This window comes from Exophiala aquamarina, assembly GCF_000709125.1.
Source record: "Exophiala aquamarina CBS 119918 chromosome Unknown aczIA-supercont1.2, whole genome shotgun sequence".
In the NCBI taxonomy this organism is placed as follows: domain Eukaryota; kingdom Fungi; phylum Ascomycota; class Eurotiomycetes; order Chaetothyriales; family Herpotrichiellaceae; genus Exophiala; species Exophiala aquamarina.
The window spans coordinates 3,843,138-3,863,932 of NW_013550586.1; the positions used below are offsets into that span (position 1 = coordinate 3,843,138).

Consider the following 20,795-nt stretch of genomic DNA (forward strand, 5'->3'; position numbering starts at 1 on the left):
CTCACCCTAGTCGCCCCCGACCGGGCTTTGGAACCGTCACTCACTCTGTTTCGAAGGGCTCTGCCCCGTCCTGTTCATTAATCTCTGGTTCGCATTCTCGAAGCTCTCGTTCATTCTCAGCTATCTTCCGCAAACGCCTCTTATTCGCCATGGTCGCTATCCCTTCGTACTTACTGGCCTCGTCCACCATCTCCAGTCTCGGCTCCATTGTAGCCCGCCATCCACTTCCAGCACCAGCACCAGCGCCCGCGCCCGAGCCAGAGCCTTCCAGCGCTGCCGAATCGTCCAAATCTGCTTTCGGCTCCGTGGTAGGGCCTCTAATATCCAGCAATTTTGCCGATCCGGCCATCATCCACGTTGATGGCACTTCGTACGCCTTCGCAACAAATAACAGAGGCATCGGCGCCGATCTTATTCACGTGCAAGTCGCAACCTCGATGGATAACCAGACCTGGACGCTGTTGGAACACCACGACGCTCTGCCTCAGGTTGGAGCATGGGAAACCGGTGTCCGCGTATGGGCACCTGACGTTGTGCAAGTGGTAGGCACTCCCCTCCACACCCGCGTCTGCTTTACTACATCTCACGCACCCCTTTCAAGCCCCCTCTTCTGACCCCCTCTCCAGGACGACGGCTCCTTCGTTCTCTATTACACGGACGAAGTCGCAACTAGCAGAGCACACCACTGTATCGGGGCAGCCACGTCGCAATCGATCTTAGGGCCATACAAACCACTAGATTCCCCATTCGCCTGTCCCGACGTCCACACCAGAGGGGGAGCGATCGACCCAGATGGGTTCCAAGACCCATCAACTAACAAACGCTACGTGCTGTACAAAACCGATGGCAACTCCCTAGGCCACGGCGGCAGCTGCGGCAACACGGTCGCCCCAATCATGCCAACCCCGATCATGCTACAAGAAGTCTCAGCTCACGACGGCATCTCACCGGTCGGCGCCCCGGTGCAGATCCTTGATCGCGACGTGCACGACGGACCCTTGATCGAGGCGCCCTCGATGCACCGCTCCGCTGAGGGCGTCTACTTCCTCTTCTACTCATCCAACTGCTTCACGACCCCCCTCTATGACGTCGCCTACGCGACCGCCACGGAGATCCATGGGCCCTACACGCGCTCCAACCGCCCGCTGCTGGCCAGCAGCGACGCCAACCTGGTCGGCCCCGGCGGCCTCGATATCATCCGTGACGGCGACATGGTTGTCTTCCACGGCCATCTGACCGCCAACAACGATCCTACCATGAAGCACAAGGCTGAGACGATTGCACATGACACGAATACTCCCGTCGCAAACGTCAAGCTCCCCCTCGTTCGGGGCCTGTGGACTGCAAAAGCTACTTTCTCCGGCGTCGAGATCAGCTTGGCTTGAAGACCATTGCCACTGCCACTGCCGTTGCCGCTGCTCCAGATGACGGAATCCCGAACGCTCTCCCATCCTTCATTTCTTGTCATACGAATAGGTATCGTCCACCTAGCGAACACCGTTTGGCCGGTCCTCTCCCCTCTTTTTTCGTGGGTTGGCATATCGCCTAGATCTTGTGTGCAGCGTTCAAGCGAATTTCAATTTCAGTTTCAATTTGGTTTTCCCCAAGTTTACGAGCGAATGTATATCGTATACCACATGTCATGTCTAGCATTACCATTACCATTACCATCACCATCACCATCTATCTCTGTGTACAGACCACCTGAAACTATCAAACATGTCCATTCCAAGGGTCACCATCTCTCTTCCCCGCCGCTTTTCTTCCCCTCCATCCTTCTCGGTCCTCGCAAGGAAGTCGACGAGCATGTTACGCTGTCCAGGATGGGGCTTCTCTCGGAAATCAACTAACGTGGCAGAGGCAATTAGACGCGCGACTCGGTTTCTTGCGTGGCGTAAACCACATTCATTATTTCTAGAGTGTGGGGTGAGCGCGGGGAGCGTTATTGCCATGTGTACGAAGTACTGCTTCATGAAACCACGCTTCTGAATACATGGTAATTGAGGTTCTTGTTTAATAGTGCTTCACCGTTCATTACTCATTATTCTGTCAGTCATCTCTGGGCCTCTCTAAATCTCTATCTATGTAGTATATACGCTAAAGATGCATCGCCTCACGTCTACGATCAAGGTAAGCATCTCAACCACCACCACCACCACCACCCACGGTCCAAGCTGGCCAGGATCAGAGCTCTGTATTCTTAGAAATTCCTTGAACCTGGACGACCTAGATCTTCTCAGCCCACTCCACCCAGCGCCGCACTACCTCATCCACGCTCTTCAGCCCACCCCTGCTGGCCTCGATCTCGAACCACTCGCGATGCTCACGGCCACAGGCCTGACACTCGGGCTTCACGACCCGTTTCTCCGCCAGCTCCAGATGGATCAGGCGCTCGACGCGGTGTACGTGCGGGACTTTGCGGCCTTGGACAAGGCTATTGGACGTCGATAGAGCGTGTGCTTTGGGGTTCGATGATGTATATGGGTAGTATCGGATCAAGTTGATGTTCTGCCCGCATTGTTTCGTCCACTGGGACATGCGCCGGTGCACGTTGGCAGCACGCCCGATCTTGAGTAATATTGTTCGTTGAACTTGTGCCTGTGGCGCTGGTACTGCTCGGGAAGGATGACGTACCGAGGCGTAGCGTTCAAGCGTTCGATTTGTTCTCTGTGCTCGAGTTGGCATTAGAGAGGGATACAGGCCGCCATATTCGTTTTCTTCGTAATCATCACCGTCAAGGAGGGTTGAAGCTGTTTCATCGTCGGGGGTTGAGTCCTCGGACTCTGGCGTCAACCAAAAGATGTAGATGTAGCCGGTGTCGTCCGAAGGAGAGATTGGGCGCGATAACTCGTTAAGGAGAAGTGATGTGGTTTGCGGTGAGAGGGAGGATGGCATCAATGATAAAAGGTTATGGGTTTGAGAATGAGTTGGCGACAAGCCAAGGGATGGTCGACCTGGTGTGGGTGCTAAAGATGGCCGAATTGTCGTTTTGGGTGGTCCTGGACCAGGTGACGCAGCTTGCATCTCAGGTTGTGGCTCATACTGGCCGGTGTTAGCGAATGGTCTGCTATTTCTAGAAGCTTTCAGAGGTCGATGTGAAACTTTAGGAGGCGGCTCATCGTCGTCCTCACTATCCGCTCGTAAACAACATGACCATGAAAATTTGAGATTTGAGCTTTCATTGCGATCAGAACGACTGGCCAGAGGCCGAGGCCGTTGTTGAACCATTTCATCTGGCACGGACATCAGAGGGCTCTGCATTTCGTTCCAACCAGAAGGAAGGGTGTCTCTCCGTTTGACTCGGGAGGTATCATGTTTATGTCGCCGATGATGTATCTTCTGTGGTTCCGGGATATCTTCATCTATGTCCAAGATGCCCGCTCGCTCAGCTAAAGTATCGAGACTAGACCGCTCTTTCAAACGATGCAGGCTTGTTTTCTGGCGGTTCTTAGCAACCAGTTGCTCGGCCTGATCTTTATGCTGATAACAGAAGAATGCGGCTGCATGTTCCTCGTCGAGAACAGCAACTACTCCCGAGCCTCGACTGGGAGATGGCGAGGGAGAGCACTGAGGAGAAGCTGCCAATGCACGCCGACAAGGACGTCCTGCTGTTGTGATACCTCTACATGTAGTGGCGGGATTTTTGGAGTCGGAGCGTGGAAGGAGTGCTTCTGGGGTCCGAGCAGCGAATGTCATGCTCAGGAGTATGTTCGTCTTCTTTGCCTACGTCGTCAGTGCAACAAATGAAAGGTATGGCTAGAGAAGTGTAAGGACTGAAAGGACAAGAACGCAAACAGCGAGGGAGAAGTCAAAAATGGGATTGATGGCTATCAATCCTGGCGTGATTCTCACCACTGTGACTTGGACTCAGTAGTGGCATAGCGATGTCATGGGTATGTTCCAATGGATTGTACTCCGTACCAGGCACCAGGCACGGCGTTGGCGAGATCCAGGTGGTTGCAACTAAGAAGTCCATGATGGACATGACTGATTGGTTTATGTGACGCATTGGTTGAGGTGTGAAGTGGCTGGGAACTGGAGACACGCAGATAATTTGCGCTGAGACTCGGTGGCTGGGGGGTGGGCTGTTAGGCTTGGCGTAATCACGTGATCCATCGGCCACTTTCACGTGGGTGTCAGGTGAACGGACATCCTCCTCTTAATATTCACAATGATCGAGATGGCATATCTGGTGGTCATCACTACTTCTTGCACTGTAAACCGCCATGTTGCCAGAGGAATGGCTATGTCTTTGATAGTTTGCCGATCTAGAAATGGCACACAACCAAGCCTGATGTTGCGGTTTGTCCGTCAGTGCCACGGCAGGGGAAGGAGCACAGAAAGAAGGCTGGCAAAGAGTCACACTACTTAAGAGGACAGCCTATTGTAGACCAAGATCTCATAACAATCCGCCGACTGACTGTACAACCATAAATATGCATTCTATATTCGAGTTGTACCAACAAACAATTCTTGTTGGAATTCCAAATGTACAATATGTTTGCGCAGTACCTCAATCAGTCACCGGCAAGGGTATCAATATCAAATTCGTTTCGACATGAAAAATAATGGACGATTTTCCTCTCCGTGTACAGACAGAAGGATGGACGGGACGGGGCCTGTATAAACATCACCTCACGGCTTCAATCCAACTTCAGTCCACTCAAGAAATCCAATGCCTCATCCTGGGCATTTTCTAGCTCTGAGACGCGAGACTTCAGAGCGGCCGACTCAAGCTTCATTACTCCAACGACATCCCAGGCTTCGTTGGCGCCCAGCCCATGGCATTTGGAGCACCCACCATCGCTTGAAATAGTGGCTTTCGAGACCGGACTCGAGATGGAGATGGCGGTAGAAGGCGTGGCGGACAACGGTTCTGAGAAGATGCTGACAACCGAGCTTGCGGAAGATCCTGGTTCTGAATCTTCTGACGTTGAGATGTCAGATACGCGATGTCTTCGCCACTTTGATCGGGGATCTGACTCGTGCTGTTGTTCTGGAGTGTCATCATCATTCTGCACCATTCGGACGCTCTGCCGTTGATGCAAAAGATGTGAGTCGAGGGATGCTCTTTGGATCGCAAGCTGACCCCTCAAGTCCACAATTGCTTTCTCTTGCTCCGCTGCTTTCTGGGCCATGTCTTCTAGTTGGAACTTTAAGTGCTCGCCGCGTGTGTTTGCCGCCTCCAGCTCATCTGCTTGAGATACCTTGGTTGCCGTAAGTGTCTTCAGAGACTTCTGTTGTTCGATATGCGCATGTTGGAATCGACGTAGTATTCCTTCGGCGTTTAGTTGTAGATTCTTGAAAGATGCCGGGGAGAAATTATCTGGGTATCCCTGTGGAAATAAAACCTCCCTCACATCGAGCTGGCTCAATTCATCTTCCTCGCCAAGGTTCGGAGAGTTTGGTGACACTGTGGTTGCTTTTCGGAAAAAACCGAACCTTGATGGGCCAGAAGGTGCGGGCCCGTTTGAGGTGGAGTTTCTTTGTGGGCGTCTTGTAAATGGGTCCACCGACTCCTCGCTTGCTGAGAAGAAGTTCTCCATTCCTCCGCTTTCGGCCACGGGGTCTAGTTTTTCTTTTGTGGGAGAAGGGATCAAAGATATGTTGACTGGCTCAGAGGATCCGTCAAACCAACTGGCCAGCTTGTCGACAGCGGAAGAGGTCATTTTCTTTGTAGCTTGTTCTTCTGGCGGTGTCTGAGTAATTTTGTATTGTGCGGCCTCGAATGCTAAGACTCTCTCAGGAGATAGAGACCGCGTGCTTTGAGGACGCAGAAAAGCCGGGAGTGCTGAGGATCTCGTAGGTGAAGAGGACTGTGTTCTTGTGAAGAGTGGTGGGAGGGTCGGTGCAGTTCTCGAGCGTTCGTGGTTGCATCTTGTAGGAGCAGGAGGAGCAAGAGCCAACAAAGAGCCTTCAGAAACATCCCAAGGGAAATGACTCGCGGCGGCTTGAAACATTTGTCCACCAGGTTGAGCCATGTGGGATGATGCAATGTGGTGTGCGAAGGAGTTGGCAATAAGCGAGCCCGATAAAATGGTGCTTTGTCGATCACCGAGGTGGCCAAGGGCGCAGCAGCCAACACTCGCCGGGGTCTTTCGTCCACGGTAAACTGGTTGGTGTAGAAACTCACCCAACTTGTGAACAAAGCAATAGATAGGCAGATCTTGCTGTGTCTGTGTCTCGAGCGAACAGCTGATGAAGCCCACTGCTCTCCGCTTCTCGAAGGTTCGAGCGTTGTGGTGGTGTGTTTGTACCCTGCTTCTGAGGCTGGCCAGAAGACACTGGAATTGTGAGTAGCTCAGGGCTGTTTGAAGAAGTGCTGGGTAAGAGAGCGACAGCACAGGACAGCTTTCCAAGGGATGATGATGAACAAAGCACACAAGTGAACACAGCGTCAGACCGGCCTTTTCTATTTTCTGTTGCTTGTTGAACTAAGATGGAGAGGGGGTTCCAGGCTATGTGAAATCAATGTGGTTGGAAGGGCTTAAAAGTGGAGCTGTTGGCCTCTAGCACTCCGTACAGTGCCTATCGCATCCTCATTCTTATCGACGCCACACGAGGCTGGCGAACTCTGTCGCAAACCTGGTCCAAGCGTGTTTCATCATAAAGTCGGGCCGTCTGGGGTTAGACTCTAGAGGTTCCCGGAGACCCTGGTCGTGTTCCCGAGAACTCTTCCTATGAGGTGAGGAACATGTGGCGATTAATCCAATGGTTGCTTTGTGCTAACCTCGGTGGCATTCAGCCCACAACGTCTCCTTGGTACGGATGTACACGTCCTACGCAATCCACAGCCGAATACAGAGCACTCGCACACACGGACCTCTCGGGCGCGCATTCAATAGTCTATCTATTGCTCTAGCGAATTATCGAAGATGACAATATCAGCTCGCTGAGGTTTGAGGTTCCCGTCTTCTTCCTTGTGTTCCTTTCCTCCATTCTGGTTCGCAGTAACAAGAGGTGGTGGATTAAGACTCTTAGTACGGCCCTTTTCACCCGTACTCAACACCAATGTCCTGGATTGACCTGTTATGAGCAAGCTTTCCTATATCTTCCTTTCTGAACCATTATTTGGACAAGGCCATTCACCTCTTGTGTCCCTCGTACTTTTGAGGATGCTACACTTGAAACAACCCTCTTTCGTGGTGTGAGGAACTTCTCTCTAACGAAGAATAGAACAAATGCCAGGGCCATGACGGCTAACATATTGCACTTTGCCCGCTCGTAAACTCTGAAAAATTTATAAGCACCCAGGAGCATCCTTTCCCCACGCGCTACCAAAGTTTGTACTGTTTCTAACCTTCAACTTTGGACCGTCATTAGCGTCTGCTTGGGTGGAAGATCGCTCTTGCCTGGCGTTCGCTGTTGCATCCTGGGTACCATTTGAGAGCAGAGAATCTTTCCTAGAGCGCCGTGCTGCTGCAGCTTCGGAGAGTTTGGCATCCACAAGTCCCAAGAACGTGTTAGAGGCTTCGCTTTTGGCGGCGGTGTCAAGCATAAGAGGCCCTACAAGAGCGGGATCGTCATCAGTCGTGAGCAACGCTTCTTCCTCTGGTTCTGCCTCTTCGGGGATGACCGGGTCCTTGACATCCTGATGACTTGCAGGCTCAGAAACAAAGGAGAAATAAGAATCTGAGTTTTCAGACGGCTGAAGTGGTGGTCTCCTGGTTGGCACAGGTGCATATGGTTTGTCTTGTCTCGGTGTGAGCCGTTCCGAGCTTGTCGCAGAGCTTGTCGAAACGGTGCCATCAAAAGCCATTGGAGTATGTCCAGCATGTCTCTTAAGCTTCTCGTCCAATGGCGTGAGCAGCCCCTTCAACTCAACCTGCATCAGCCCATCTGCAGGGTGCTTTGGCTTGGGAGACGGAGAATGTGTGGGACTGGTAACTTGGGGACTAGCTACTTTGTTAAAGGAGGATGTCAACGCTGTCGATTTCAATGTAATGCCGTCCAGTGTTTTGTCCACGTGCTCGATAGGTACAGGAACACTCTCCACCTTCTCCTGAGAGGTGGGAGAGAGTTCCTTGGTCAGGGGAGGTAGTGCTTCGTTTTCTGAAATGCTTGGCAGATGTGATATGTCGTCGTCATGTGAGAAAACTCGAGTCACTGGGGGCGTGAACTCAGGACCTCTCCAGACAGGCTGAAGTGATTGAACTGCAGTGTCTGATGATATTCGGCCACGAGTCGGTCCATCGAATCCACTGAACGATGCAAAGGTAGCTTGGAACGTCTGCAAGTAGGCACGAGAAGAATCGTTACTGGATCTCCGTTTGGGGTCTTTGGCCTTGTTAAGTTTCTGCTCCAACTCTTTTATGCGAGATTTGAGTGCTGTCCGTTCTATGTTCCATACCCTTCGTTCACTTTCGTGTGTTTCTCTCAGCTGTGTATTCAAATTTCTGCACTGCTCCATGTAGGCTGAAATGTCAACCCCGGGGGTGGGATTGTGCATTGGGAATGAATGTTTCGGGAGCTGACTTGCAGAGGAAACAGGCGGAAGGAGTGGGACGTTAGTTGTCGCTATTGAGTGACGACCATGCGCTGGGAAGGAAGAAGTCTCGGAAAATCGCACGTTCTTAGACAAGGAATCGCTGCCGCCCACATCAACGAATGGGCCCATGTTTTCGAGTGGATTTAGAGGCGAGAAATTGTCCGGATTGTGTTCGAGAGCTGGGGTAGGGTCGAAAGCATGTGTTGGTGAGCCTGCTCGCACTGCCATAAAGTTGAGGTGTATCTCGTGCTCTATACAGGTTTGGGCGAAAAGAGCAAGAAAAGATCCGGTCTGTTACTGAAGGGACGATCACAGTCCAACGGGCTGAAAGATGAGAAAATACAGTGTAGTTTCTGCTGGAAAGGAGTGATGTGAGGTGTTGTATCCGGGGTAGGATGTTGTAATTTGTTACTAGTTTAGCCGAGGTTGGCTAGGGACTAAAATGGCTGGAGAGGACCAAAACGCCAAGATAAGAGAGGCAGAATGCAGATGCACAGTGAACATGAACAATGAATGGGTATGGTGAAGGGGATGATGGGACAGGCGAAGATGAAGAGGGAGAGGACTGAGGCAGGATATCAAGTGAAGATGGAAAGAGCCCAGCAAGAGTGAAGCGTGAAATAGGCAGTTACCGCTGGGGTTGAGCCTGTCCTACCGCTGGCCGCAGGTGCGTGCAGCCTGAATATAAAATATCATGGTAGTCCCCATAGGAGTCGGGAGAACAGCAGGAACAATTCTACGTAACATGTTACATGACACTCCCAGGCTCCTCCTCGTACATCGCATCCACCGTGACGGTAGGCACGAATCATGGTCCTGGTGATGACGTTAGTTGGGCCTAAGCTCAAGGAAGTTAATGGACAGGTTTGATGTGGAACTTCAAAGACCCTGAAGGAGAGAGTTCACAAATGGCTGTCCATGGCCAGGGTCTGCCCGTCAGCTTTAGAGGTTGCGCCAGCTATCGCTTGACATTCCTTGGGCCGGGGCTTGTGGATGAACCAGCGAAGATCTGGGAACCATCTCATCAGCGAACAGGGGATGCTTGGCTTGGTCGCCGCCACGAGCCGCAGGTCCCTGGAGCTAAATCGTAACAGAAATGGGTCCTGTGCGCTGAAGGGAATCTTCCGTCCAGGCACACGACATTTTGTCCACACTCCGGGATAATGATAATCACGGGCCAAACCCAGCACGTGGCTTGTATTCCCTCTCACGAGTCACCATGCATCACTCAAGCCACCAACTCAGGAATCTCACGGACGAGTTGGCTCTTTGTAAGGCTTAAGTTCTCATAGTGGTACACATCGCGATGTGTAATAACAAGTCGGGCAATCGAAAGAAAAAAATTAGAAACTGTAATACCATGTCGAGTTTCGAGGCGTTGAGACTAGTCGCTAGAAATATGACGCCGTTCGTAGGAGTTGATGTTGATAGGACTTGCGATGGATTCATTTTCGGTGATCAAGGACCGCAATTGTTATTTCAGTCCATCCGTCTCCCTTGCTGATAGGAAAAAAATTGGGCTCGTAAATCCCTAGTTGCCTCTGTAGTCCAGAAACGGAGCCTTTATTGTCGCTTTTGTGACTAGCATGTACGTGATATCAGTTGGAACGATAGCTGCCTCCGTAATAGTACGCAGGAGGGAGCAAATAGGAAGGGAATTTCGAACACCCTCACGTGAACATTACGATGCCAGACCGTGCCATCTCCTAGGTTGCACTTTTGACCCTTGCACACTTAGACCTGGCTGGTCATGCACTGCGAAGAACAAAGAAAAATAAACAGGCAAAGAAATGTGATCGAGGTCTGAGAAAGCAAAGCTTTTGTTTTCGAAATGATATTAAGGTATTGGAAGATACAGCCATCTAGGCAAGAAGCATATTTTGGTCTGGGCTGATCAGCAACCTCCATTGACTGCTCGATACTTCAGCTTCTGCATCACACATCAAGAGAGTGGAAAAAGCAATCAAGCCTTCCCGATTTCCTAAGAGTATGCCTCGCTAAGAGAATATCGACTCCTTCGTTTTCAGGTGATCATACTAACTAGCAATTCAAGCAGTTGTTGTGACTTCCTCAGTAGTGCCGTTGGTACCATTCTCAGTGGTCTCGAACCCGTCGGTGCCATCTTCCTTGCCTGGGCTGTCGATGGCGACTTTGACGGCAATTTCACGACCCTCAATTTGTTTGCCGTTCATCTCTTCAACAGCCTTCTTTTGTAGGTCCTCAGAGCCAAGGGTAACAAAGCCGAAGCCACGACCCTTGCGAGGCTCATTGCGAGCTTGAAGCTTCTTGACCATGAAGCGAGGAATTGGGCGAAGGGCGATTTTGGCAGAACTTGGCTCATAAGCAGCGAAGAGTTCCTTAAGCTAGAGCGGATGTTAGCGTGGCGGAATCAACAGGTTTACAAAGTACACACCTTCTCCTCACTCAGGTCATAAGGAAGGTTGGCAACCATGACCTTGGTGGTGGATGGAATGCCATCCTCGGGTGGGCCTCGTTGTTTGGGTGGGCGAGGTGTACGGGCTTTGGCATCTGCTGAAGGCGCAGCTTGTTTGTTGGCTTCTGTAGTGACATCAGTCAAGGGAAGTGGGTTTTCTGCCAGATCGGTGGCAGGAGCGGCGGCAGTGCCATCCTGGATAACAAGCAAGTCAGCAAACCGAAATATAACAGGCAAGATGTGTTCTGCTTACGGATCTGGCGCCGCCACGAGCACGACCGCCTCGCCCACGGCCTCGACCACCCCGGCCTCGACCAGCGGATCTCTTCCGATCGGCGTCACCGCCTTCGGCAGCAGAGTCAGTGGCCGCAGCATTTTGCTCAGGCTTGCGAGCAAGTTGGACGGACACCTTGCGTTCAAGGATGTCTTTGCCTGAGAGGTTGGTAATGGCTTTCTCCGCCTCCTCTGCAGTCTTCAAATCGACAAAGGCATAGCCGACAGGACGGTTGGTGCGTGGGTTGACAGGGATGGAAGTTGACTCGCTAGTTTTTCGAGAACATGTCAGCGGTTGTTCGATGAGGATGGAAAGTCAAAAGAACATACACATCATAGCCAGAGAAGAACTGCTTGAGTTCCGCCTCAGTGGTCGCATAAGCGAGATTCCCTATATACAATCGACGACCTTCTGCAGCAGAAGCCAGGACTGCATCATTGTTTGCAGCGGAGGCATCCATGGCACCGATACTGGTAGTGGCGAGGTTGTCTGCAAGGTTGTCGACGGCAGAAGACATTGTTGCTGAGGCACAAGTGGAATTGATTGAAAGATCGAGGACTTGTGGAATGGAAGACTCAGGGAGCTGAAGGGCTGCCTTGGGAATTGAATTGGTTGAGGGGGTTGAAGGGTAGCTGGGTGCCCTAGATTCAAAGTGATTTTGAAGTTGAGGACGGGTTGTGATCAGAAGAAGGATGGATTGTTGATGAAAACAAAAGGGAAGGGAAAGAGTCAAAGGGGTCTTAGACAAGTGCAGGCTGAGAAAATAATTTAGCTTGAGAGGTCAGGGTGGCAGTTGCGGTGGAGGTTAGCGGCAGAACTAGCCACGGAGTGGAAGGAATGGAAGGTGCTGCGCGTAGGACAATAGGGTCAGGGCTCACCAAAGTCACCATCAGCGGCCGTGAACTGGGTGAGATTCCGCCAAACTAGCAGTGACCCTAGTGCGTGCGAGTACGGGTAGGAGAGCCTGGTCCTGGTCATGTACTCACGGTCCTGGCCTGATGGTGGTAGGAGTGGTGGTAACTGACGGAGTACGGAGTACTCGTAGTGATGAGCCCCAGGGCGGTGACGATGGGCGGGCGACTTAACCAGAAACAGGCCAGGCTAAAGAACCTGAACCGACTGCTTGGATGGCAATTGCATGGCATGGACAGGCAATTGTTTACTCGGAGGTATGTTATGCAGCAACTGCAGGCGCAGAACTTAGGCTTGCAGGCACCGGATTGCACTGGCACTGATTTCCGCTTTGCTGGAATGAAATCTCGGCTAGCAGGGAAACAACACCTAGGGCCCAGGGAGAATCGCAATGTGGGAAAAATTGAAGGTGTGTGCCTTCCTCGTTGTAGTCTAGTCTTTCGCCTGGAGAGCAAATCACCAATGCTCCTTTTCATCAGCCACAGGTGTCCCCCAGTCTACTGTACAACGAGTGATGTGCTGGTCGCAATGGTACCTGGCAGAAGTGGCGAGGGGTTCTACGTACTCCCTACTCCATAAGCAGCTGCAATTGGCGTTGATCGGGTTTGTAGACCCCATTGATGCAATAATCAATCATTGGCATGGCCTCCCTCGTCGTCTCCGCCTGATTCGATTTTTACAAAGATATCGAATCTGAGTGAAGCGTCTTTTTCCCAGCTGGGTAGGGAAAATACGGCTCTCCTCTGTACCCACAGCTCGAACAAACAACCTCATCTACAAACAGTCAGCCTCATTGACCCAGGCATGCTCAAACTGTACAACACCACCGCCTGCAAGCAGCAGTGATCGATGCCTGTGTCCAAAGCCGATATGGTTGATTAGGACCGTGTGCCAAGTAGTAAGGCGACTTCAATTCCAGCCAAGACACGAGATATGCGTGCAAGCGTCCCTCTGGCAGCAAGCTCACTCGTCCGTTACTCCTGCTTTTGGATTTCGGTGCCTCCTGCTGGGGCTGAACTGGCCAGCGCTTAAAACTTCTCGTTGCGTGGGAAAGAGATGGGATACGTGAGTGCAAGAGCACTCGCTATCTGAATTCCAGCCAAAATCACCAAGTTTACAACAGATTTCGGATTATCAGAATATACTTATTTATTTGCTGGTCCATGAGGTTCACATGGCAGATCGACGAGCTTGGAGAAGACAAATTCAGCCTTGTGGAGTCGACGGGTTGAGACTTTGGGACCCAGACGCCACGATTATTTGGCAGCTGAGGCTGAGCGAGCCGCTATGCTCGGTACTGCAATGCGCGTCTCAGGTTTCAACAGACCAAGGCCAATACCTCGTACTTGAGACTCCTCTACTAAACCCGCTCTTTACTTTCCCTCTCTGTGTATACTTCCATTCTCTCGGCCTGATTTATTCTGTATAGTAGTTCCCTGTTATTCTTAAATTCCCCTTGTGTATCGTTCTTTCCGTCACAACTCGTCCTGCAAAAAAAACAACAACTGCACCCTCCCTCTCCTATTTCCAGCTTTCCCTCGAGTGACACCGGCACCCAGAGAGCCTGCAATCAACCTCCTAATTAGACGGAAGACTCGATCTAATCTTTCCCTTTCTTTCGGTCAGAAGCCGCCAACATGAGGATCCAGCTGGATTCTTATAGTCAAATCAAGAACTACATACACACGGGACAAGGAGCAGTTCTATTCCTGGCTTGGGCTTTGACAATCGCCCTTTTCACAAGAGATGGGCAGACCGATGGTCGAGTAGGCTGGTACTTCGCTCTTGTACGGCTTTAATAGCTCTAACTTTGGTACCGAAGCTAACCACGGGCAGTGCTTCCTGACAATCCCCGTTCTGATATACCTCGCTATGGTACCGATGTGGTCACGAGCTCGCAAGTTCGCCAACGTCTATGCCTTCGCTTCCTTAGACGCCTTCTCTGTAGTACTATGGCTTTCCGCATGGGCAGCCGTAGCCTCATATCTCAGCTCGGGAAAAGGCAAGGGCGACAACACGGACGCAGAGGGATGTGACAACTTCAAGTACGGCAGCCCAGGACGATGCAAACTCAGCGGCGCTCTTATCGCATTCGGTGTGATCGAGATGCTTCTTTTTGCTGTCACAGCCTTCTTCTCCTTCAGGGCTGTGATGACATACAAGCAGACGGGTATGATGCCGGCCGGCCAACCTGTAGGAAAGTCCAATGATTTCTCTTCCCAAAATCAGGATGCCTTTTCGAGCAATATGCGAACAGATGAGGATTTCGACGATGATCGAGAGGCTGGCGGACGTCAAGAATACAATTATCAGAAACCCTCCTTCGAGGACGAGTATGCACCCATCAATCAGGGCAACGAACACGACGATATGGTGCATTTACCCCCCGCGCAGGCGCAAAGTCCCCTGAACCAGTCAGGTCTCGGCATTCAATCCTACGACACGAGCTATCACAATCGATAGGAAGCTTAAGGAGGACCGAACCGATAACGAGTCACCATTGTATTCCAAGGAAAACAATAGTTTATTTTTTGAGGTTGGGTCGAGAGGTACTCGTTCGTTTTTGGAGTGTATAGAGGAGTTTGTATGCTATTACAATACCCATGGCCTTTTCTGACTTCTACGATGTTGTTTTCCATCAAGAGCGTTTGGCGCTTGTCGCTTTCAGGGAGCAGTATGTTACTGGTCGGCAAAGGCCGGCGGAGATGATTTTTCTTTGTCCTGGCTTGGGATGGACCTGCAGCAATGGCTGATCCCTGTAACAGCTTGGCGAGCAATTTGACAAGGCCATACCAAATCCAACACCTACATCGGATATCATTCATTTGGATTGTCAGGGCGACATTGGGGCAATGAAATGTTACTGTGGACGAAGTCCTCACCTGTATGGAAGCGTGCTGTCTGAACTAAGCTAGGAGGAATTCATCGTGATATCCCACGCATCAACTCAAACAATTACCGTATAATAGTGACAAAGTACAGAGTGATTGGCTAGTAGTAACCAGGAAGAAGCTCACTCCCCAGCTGCCAGCCGGCCCTTTTAAGCATTGACATCACTCCTGAATGATCACCACTCCAGGAGTCCAGGCGTAGGCATCGCACTAAAACCGCACCACAGCTCAAGCCTGCTGCTCCGCGCCTTCATCATCGCCAAGGTGAAATCAACATCCGCCAGGGCTGGCCCAGTATGTCTCTGTGTGCGAGGGACGGGTACATATGTACTGTGCGGAGTAGGGTAGCTAGCGAGCGAGGTGGGAAGTATGTACATACGAACCGCACACAAGCCTCGTGCAATCATAATTACCACATCAAAATATGAAACCCGTTCAGGAGGGGCCCAGGAGCCTGATTCGGGATATGTGTCAGCAGCCTCTGTTGAGTGCCTAGCAAGGCTCGCTGCCTTCGGAATCTTCCTGTGCACTTACTTTAATTGCATCTCCTTACCACTAGGTCGCAGAAAGCACAAGAGATACTAGGATGCAGTACTGTGTAGACCCATACCTATTTAGCTAGGCATATAAAAACGAAATCAGTCTAAGCTTGACTTCGGTCCAACTGTGCTGATATGATTGGATTGATTGCTTGATTGATTGATGATACTACTCCTGTACAGAACACATTTTCGTTGCTGATGTTTTTCGTCTGTTCTTCGCGGGAGCATGTCATCCTGTGCGCCTCTTGATAGTAGCCGCAGTGAGGGATGGAAACCGTCCTTCGCCAGAAAGTCATCTCCTTGCAAAGGATAAGAAACAGGAATCACAATTAACACCATAGCTGGCAAATCGAATGGTGCTGAATTGTGCTGTGTCTAAACTTTCCACATTTTGAAATATCTGATGTCGAGTTTCCGCTCCAACAATTCCCAGTCAAGTTTTGTGCGTTGGATGGTATCAGGTCTGGACAAGATCCGTTCGCCACGCCTTCGATGTCTTCCACATTCCTAAACCACTCCAAAACTGATCTTGCAAATATGTTTCTGTTCTGCTTATTCTGCTGATTGACATGATCGCACAGTGGGAGTACAAAAATTGGGTGAGAAATGAAAAGGATTCCAGTCATGTACCTCCAAAAGTTGTTTAAAGGCGCTGGATTTCAAGTCGATCTTTTGTCATTCAATTCGCCTCCAAGGCTTGCGCCATAACGCCTTTACAAACAAGTTCAACCCATTCCATCGTAGCCCAACTTGGGGGAAGTAATCACCCAAAAATAATCTCAATATGAATGTGCGTATTCATCCTAAGCCCGTCGTAGGTTTCCAGACCAATTCGGTAGAATCATCCAGTATCGTTACCTATGTAGAACGACAACATCAGGGCTGTCGAAGTTGGGATTGGTATCCTATTGCTCGCAGGAATGTTGATGTGCAATGAAGAAAATACAAGGTCGTGAAAAGGGTCATTAAAGATATGGGGGCAAGCTTCGCTCATCACCCTCATTCATATCTGGGTTTTTCTGTGTTGAATTGTTTTTCGAATCGCTGCACACCATCTCATAATAGGATCAAATAGTTGCTGGGGGCGATGCCAGTGTCGCCGTTCTCCTTCTTCGCTTGCCACCATCGGCCACTCACATCTGAGACTTCGAGGATTTCGTGCTTGCTGAAACTGATTTCGTTGGCATCGTCGGGATTTGCCTCATAGCTGTAAATGGCCTTCGCACGGTAAGGGTATTCTGTGGGCTGAGGAGCCTCAGTCACTGGGGCTGGGGCACTGGATGTATTGCTCATGGGCTGCACTGAGGCCCGAGCTGTCGCGCCGGCCGGTCCACCTGGGTAACCGGACACCGGGGATGAAGTCTCAAAGCCATTCAGTTGGGCAGACGTATACATCTGTGGAGGTTGGGTAGTTGGTGCTGTTTGTGACTGATTGTAAACATTGGTCATGCTTTGTGCTGGGCCACGGAATTCACCGCCTTCCTTATTGAGGGCGAACTGATCGATGAAGACTCGGTGAGAGGCGGCGGGTGTGGAACCGAAGTAAAAGGTCCAGATAATCTATATGTGGTCAGATAACACACGTATACCGCGAGGGGCCATCAACACTTACGGCAACAATGGAGAGCAAGATGTGACCGGCAGCGGCAGCTTCCATCGCACCTGCGGGTTGATATACGAGGAAATTGACCGAGGATGTTGTCATGACCATTCCTGCAGCGAGGTAGCCGACCACCTGAGTAGGTTAGAGTCTGTCAACGGGGGGTTATGGCGCAGGTGTGTACTTACAGCAACGCTGTAGGTTTGGCTGGTATTTGTTGCGAAAACGAATGTAACGCCCACGATACAGCATAACATGTAGGCGACAGTCCACCAGGCATATTTAGGAAACGCAGGAATGCCTTCCTGAACAGTGGCAACAATCGAAGCAACAAATGCGATCACCCATGCGAGCTAGAAATTATGTTAGTTCGAGGTTCAGGTTGTGGTGTACAAGGAGAGGCAACATACCAGTCCAATAGAGATTGTGGCCAACGCGAAGGGATCACCAACGATGTTGCCAAAGTTGAAGGTGGAGGTTCTTCGATATTCCACCATGTTGTCGTATTTCTTCAAAGACGGTGAATGTAGAGAGCCGTACGGGGGCATGAAGAATCCTAGGGGTCGGGGGTTTTTGACCAAGGAAGTCAACAGAGACTCCGATTTTAGAATTGATCGGGATTATCGAGGAATGCAGCAGCCTTGAGCGGAGTTGAGATGGACTTGGGATGAGAGATGCGTCAAGGTCTTTGCACGAGCAGGCTGGAAGCTGGACCGAGCGCAGGATGGCTGAGTCGTTGGATGGTGTGACTCGATGACCAGTGAGTTTAGGAGAGTCGGATGGCAAACGACACAGTCGTCGGATCACAGGCAAACAAAGTGGACTTATTGAAGAGGTCGAATCAACGGGTAGAAGGTGACGACAATGAAAGGACTAATGATTGACAAAGAAAGAATAAGTTGGACCGTGTTTAGTCGAGAAAAGAAATGGTGATGCCTGAACGAATGAATGAATGTGGTGGTGGCAGTTGTTGGGAAGAGGTGAGGATTCAGGTTTGTGTTCAGGAGGAGAAATGATCAGAGCGCTGGAGTGGCACTGGCATTGGCACTGGCACTGGTCGCTGGTGGTAGGGGCGGGAGGAGCAGGAGTGGTGCTCGGCAGTCTTTAAGGATGGTAGGGGGGTTGAGTCGCAAGAGGCACACCTGGGCCAAGTTCAATTGAGCCTGTCTGGTAGTTCGAGAGAAGGAAGGATGGCAAGAAATGCATTGGCAATTAACCATTCAATGGGGGAGGGGGCGTGGCCGGGGGGTCCCTAAAGGACGAGAGGGGGTCTGACCATGCCTAAACCAGTAGCCCTAAGGCATATAAGCCTTGGGAGGAGCCTGTACTCCGTTTCACAATCCAGGTGGGTGTCCCAGTGCTGATCGAGCCTCGATGCTTCGAAGCTCAATCACTCGTCGTCTCTAGATTTCGAATTTGACAATCCTTGATTACGAGTGGCTATTTCTCTCTTGCACGCGAGAATTTTGCATCGATCATGATGATCTCAGCTGCCAAAATGACTGGGGAAAAACGAGGTGGCTGTTCGACTGTAAGATAGGAGAATAGGCCAACACGACCTTGGAGCACCGTTCACGCGCCGACACAAGCGCTCTGTGTGCCACCAAGAATCACACCACACAACATACCACGACGCGTCCACCATCCGCTTGATTTAAGCCACGCATCACCGGCCAATTCAGGTTTGGCTTCCAATTTGGCTATCTAGACATGAACTCTCAGAGCAAATCTCTTGTTCTTCCTCCTCTAGGCTTGCGCCTCATTGCGCCTCATTGACTCCCCTTGACATCCCTGACGCCCGGATGGCTTGTCTTCCGCAGGCAATTCTCCATGAAATGAAACCGCCCTTGTCCCGGCACCACTGATTGGACACGACGCGCCTCAATCCTTGTTGACGGTCTCGCCCAATCCTGCATGATCCACTTCTGGCCCCTAAAAGCTTGTCGCAATTCCCCTCTGACGAGGCTGGAGATTTGCCGTCTGGGCTGCTGTCTGTGTGTACTAACTTCTGGCCCCGTTGCCACAACTTGGGGATCTGCGTTGCATCTGGCACCTACGACGAGTATGTACGACACGGATAGGATAGTGGAAGTGGAAGTGGAAGTGGATCTTGGATACTCACGTATTCTCATTGCCATCGCCATTGTCACTCCCCAACTCCATCAACAATGCATTATGCATGATTGTTCAATATCCTCCATACCGAGTACTCCGTCCCTTGGAACTCCGGTCTGTGTAGCGCCGATTATAGGGTACGGAATGTCCCGAGATCCTCCGTGTGATCATGGCTTCTTCAGGTCTCACTATCCTCCATCTATCGCAGGACGCCGTCTCAAATGCCATTATTTGAGCTGAAGGTTCTCGCTAAATTCTCCTCGTTCCATGTTATGAGCTGTTCGTCGTCTGCGCCCACTCCAGAATGGTGTTTGACATGGTTTCCCTTAAGTGTCATTGCTACAGTTGTTGATTCAGATTGAGTAAATGATGTCAACAACCGTTCCAGCACCCTAATCGAGCCAGTCAAACCCAATCTAATGGCCTGCTTTCGGGAAGCATCGACTTTCTTACGAATGCTATGACATTCACAAATATCCTTGCTCATCCCTTGCTCTTCTCTCCCAACGTATGACGTTTCTCTCGACGTCAGCGATGCGTGTCTCCCAGTCCTCCCACATCTCGCCCATGCCAACGACACCAATTTTTACCCACCATTCAAGGCAACGTACACTACGTTCCCGAAGCTCGCGAACCTCTTGCTCCATCTGACGCCCAACCTTTCGACTCTCCTCCAACCCTGGGCTCAGAGCAATTAATTTGGAAGATTGCTCTGCAGGTGGTATTTGTAATGTTTGAAGAGAAGACAATCGCGAGGCAGTCTCCGGGTATAGTGTGGCATGGGAGAGTACAATCGAGGCCAGAGTAGCAAAATCCTCTGACTTTGGTATGTTCGAATCTGGCTTGGAGAGGGGATCGAAAAGATCTGCGTGCGTCGAGGCTGGGATGTTGGTCAACAGGCGTGCAGTTCGGCAAAAAGGTCATGACAAACATAATCGGTCTATATCTCGAAGGATCAGGCCAGCAGGACCGTTGAGATTCTTCAGATTCCGTAGTCCATCTTCAAGGGTGTTTAATTTTGATCTAATTGTATCATTACCGCTCGCTGGTTGTAGCACTGATGGTGGGTTTCCAGACTCGTTGCTTTTGCCAGTCAGTAGGAATTCTAGGCGATGCAAACGCGTCTCCAGTAATGCGAGCGTCGCGCGAGCTGCGACTTCGGGTTCTGTAGCCTCCACTGACATCCTTACTTGACTTGTAAGTTGGCTTTCAGCGACGCCCTACGTTGGATGAGGACATGGGAGCAAGGAAGAAACAAATCGGTCAAAATGAGCAAACTACGCAAACAGAGCAAACAGCACAAATCGTACCGTATATCCCAGGCCCTCAAAAATGCTTGGAATATTTGCGTTCTCCACCCGAAGGTCTCCTTCAAACTTGGGAGGGCACCAGCTTCATCACCCCACCACACGGGCGCCACAACACCATGCACTAGTTGACACAAGCTCCCGTGGCTGCAACAATATTCATCCTTAGCCTCCTCGCATCGAATATGCTGTCTCACTCTGATGGATAGTCCATGTCTTATGATGCAATGAG

The 20,795-nt window shown here is 50.8% G+C and overlaps 8 protein-coding genes across 8 annotated transcripts; 2 read left to right on the forward strand and 6 right to left on the reverse strand.

The window, feature by feature from the left end:
* Positions 1-149: 149 nt before the first annotated feature.
* A1O9_03191 (uncharacterized protein) lies at positions 150-1,385 on the forward strand (the record flags this gene model as incomplete). Its single annotated transcript, XM_013408759.1, has 2 exons — positions 150-542; positions 627-1,385. 2 exons carry the CDS (start codon positions 150-152, stop codon positions 1,383-1,385), a joined length of 1,152 nt encoding a protein of 383 aa, XP_013264213.1.
* Positions 1,386-2,226: 841 nt separating this feature from the next.
* A1O9_03192 (uncharacterized protein) lies at positions 2,227-3,696 on the reverse strand (the record flags this gene model as incomplete). The annotated part of the gene is made up of 1 exon (XM_013408760.1): positions 2,227-3,696. The coding sequence occupies one exon, from the start codon at positions 3,694-3,696 to the stop codon at positions 2,227-2,229; it is 1,470 nt and encodes a 489-aa protein (XP_013264214.1).
* A 947-nt stretch (positions 3,697-4,643) lies between these two features.
* Positions 4,644-5,981, reverse strand: A1O9_03193 (uncharacterized protein; the record flags this gene model as incomplete). The annotated part of the gene is made up of 1 exon (XM_013408761.1): positions 4,644-5,981. One exon carries the CDS (start codon positions 5,979-5,981, stop codon positions 4,644-4,646), a length of 1,338 nt encoding a protein of 445 aa, XP_013264215.1.
* Positions 5,982-7,240: 1,259 nt separating this feature from the next.
* A1O9_03194 (uncharacterized protein) lies at positions 7,241-8,617 on the reverse strand (the record flags this gene model as incomplete). Its single annotated transcript, XM_013408762.1, has 1 exon — positions 7,241-8,617. The coding sequence occupies one exon, from the start codon at positions 8,615-8,617 to the stop codon at positions 7,241-7,243; it is 1,377 nt and encodes a 458-aa protein (XP_013264216.1).
* A 1,919-nt stretch (positions 8,618-10,536) lies between these two features.
* On the reverse strand, positions 10,537-11,713 carry A1O9_03195 (uncharacterized protein; the record flags this gene model as incomplete). The annotated part of the gene is made up of 4 exons (XM_013408763.1): positions 10,537-10,851; positions 10,902-11,117; positions 11,176-11,464; positions 11,526-11,713. 4 exons carry the CDS (start codon positions 11,711-11,713, stop codon positions 10,537-10,539), a joined length of 1,008 nt encoding a protein of 335 aa, XP_013264217.1.
* A 2,032-nt stretch (positions 11,714-13,745) lies between these two features.
* Positions 13,746-14,571, forward strand: A1O9_03196 (uncharacterized protein; the record flags this gene model as incomplete). The annotated part of the gene is made up of 2 exons (XM_013408764.1): positions 13,746-13,895; positions 13,945-14,571. The coding sequence occupies 2 exons, from the start codon at positions 13,746-13,748 to the stop codon at positions 14,569-14,571; spliced, it is 777 nt and encodes a 258-aa protein (XP_013264218.1).
* Positions 14,572-16,597: 2,026 nt separating this feature from the next.
* A1O9_03197 (SHO1 osmosensor) lies at positions 16,598-17,689 on the reverse strand (the record flags this gene model as incomplete). Its single annotated transcript, XM_013408765.1, has 4 exons — positions 16,598-17,101; positions 17,154-17,276; positions 17,330-17,494; positions 17,552-17,689. 4 exons carry the CDS (start codon positions 17,687-17,689, stop codon positions 16,598-16,600), a joined length of 930 nt encoding a protein of 309 aa, XP_013264219.1.
* Positions 17,690-19,723: 2,034 nt separating this feature from the next.
* A1O9_03198 (uncharacterized protein) lies at positions 19,724-20,440 on the reverse strand (the record flags this gene model as incomplete). The annotated part of the gene is made up of 2 exons (XM_013408766.1): positions 19,724-20,136; positions 20,188-20,440. 2 exons carry the CDS (start codon positions 20,438-20,440, stop codon positions 19,724-19,726), a joined length of 666 nt encoding a protein of 221 aa, XP_013264220.1.
* Positions 20,441-20,795: the final 355 nt, after the last annotated feature.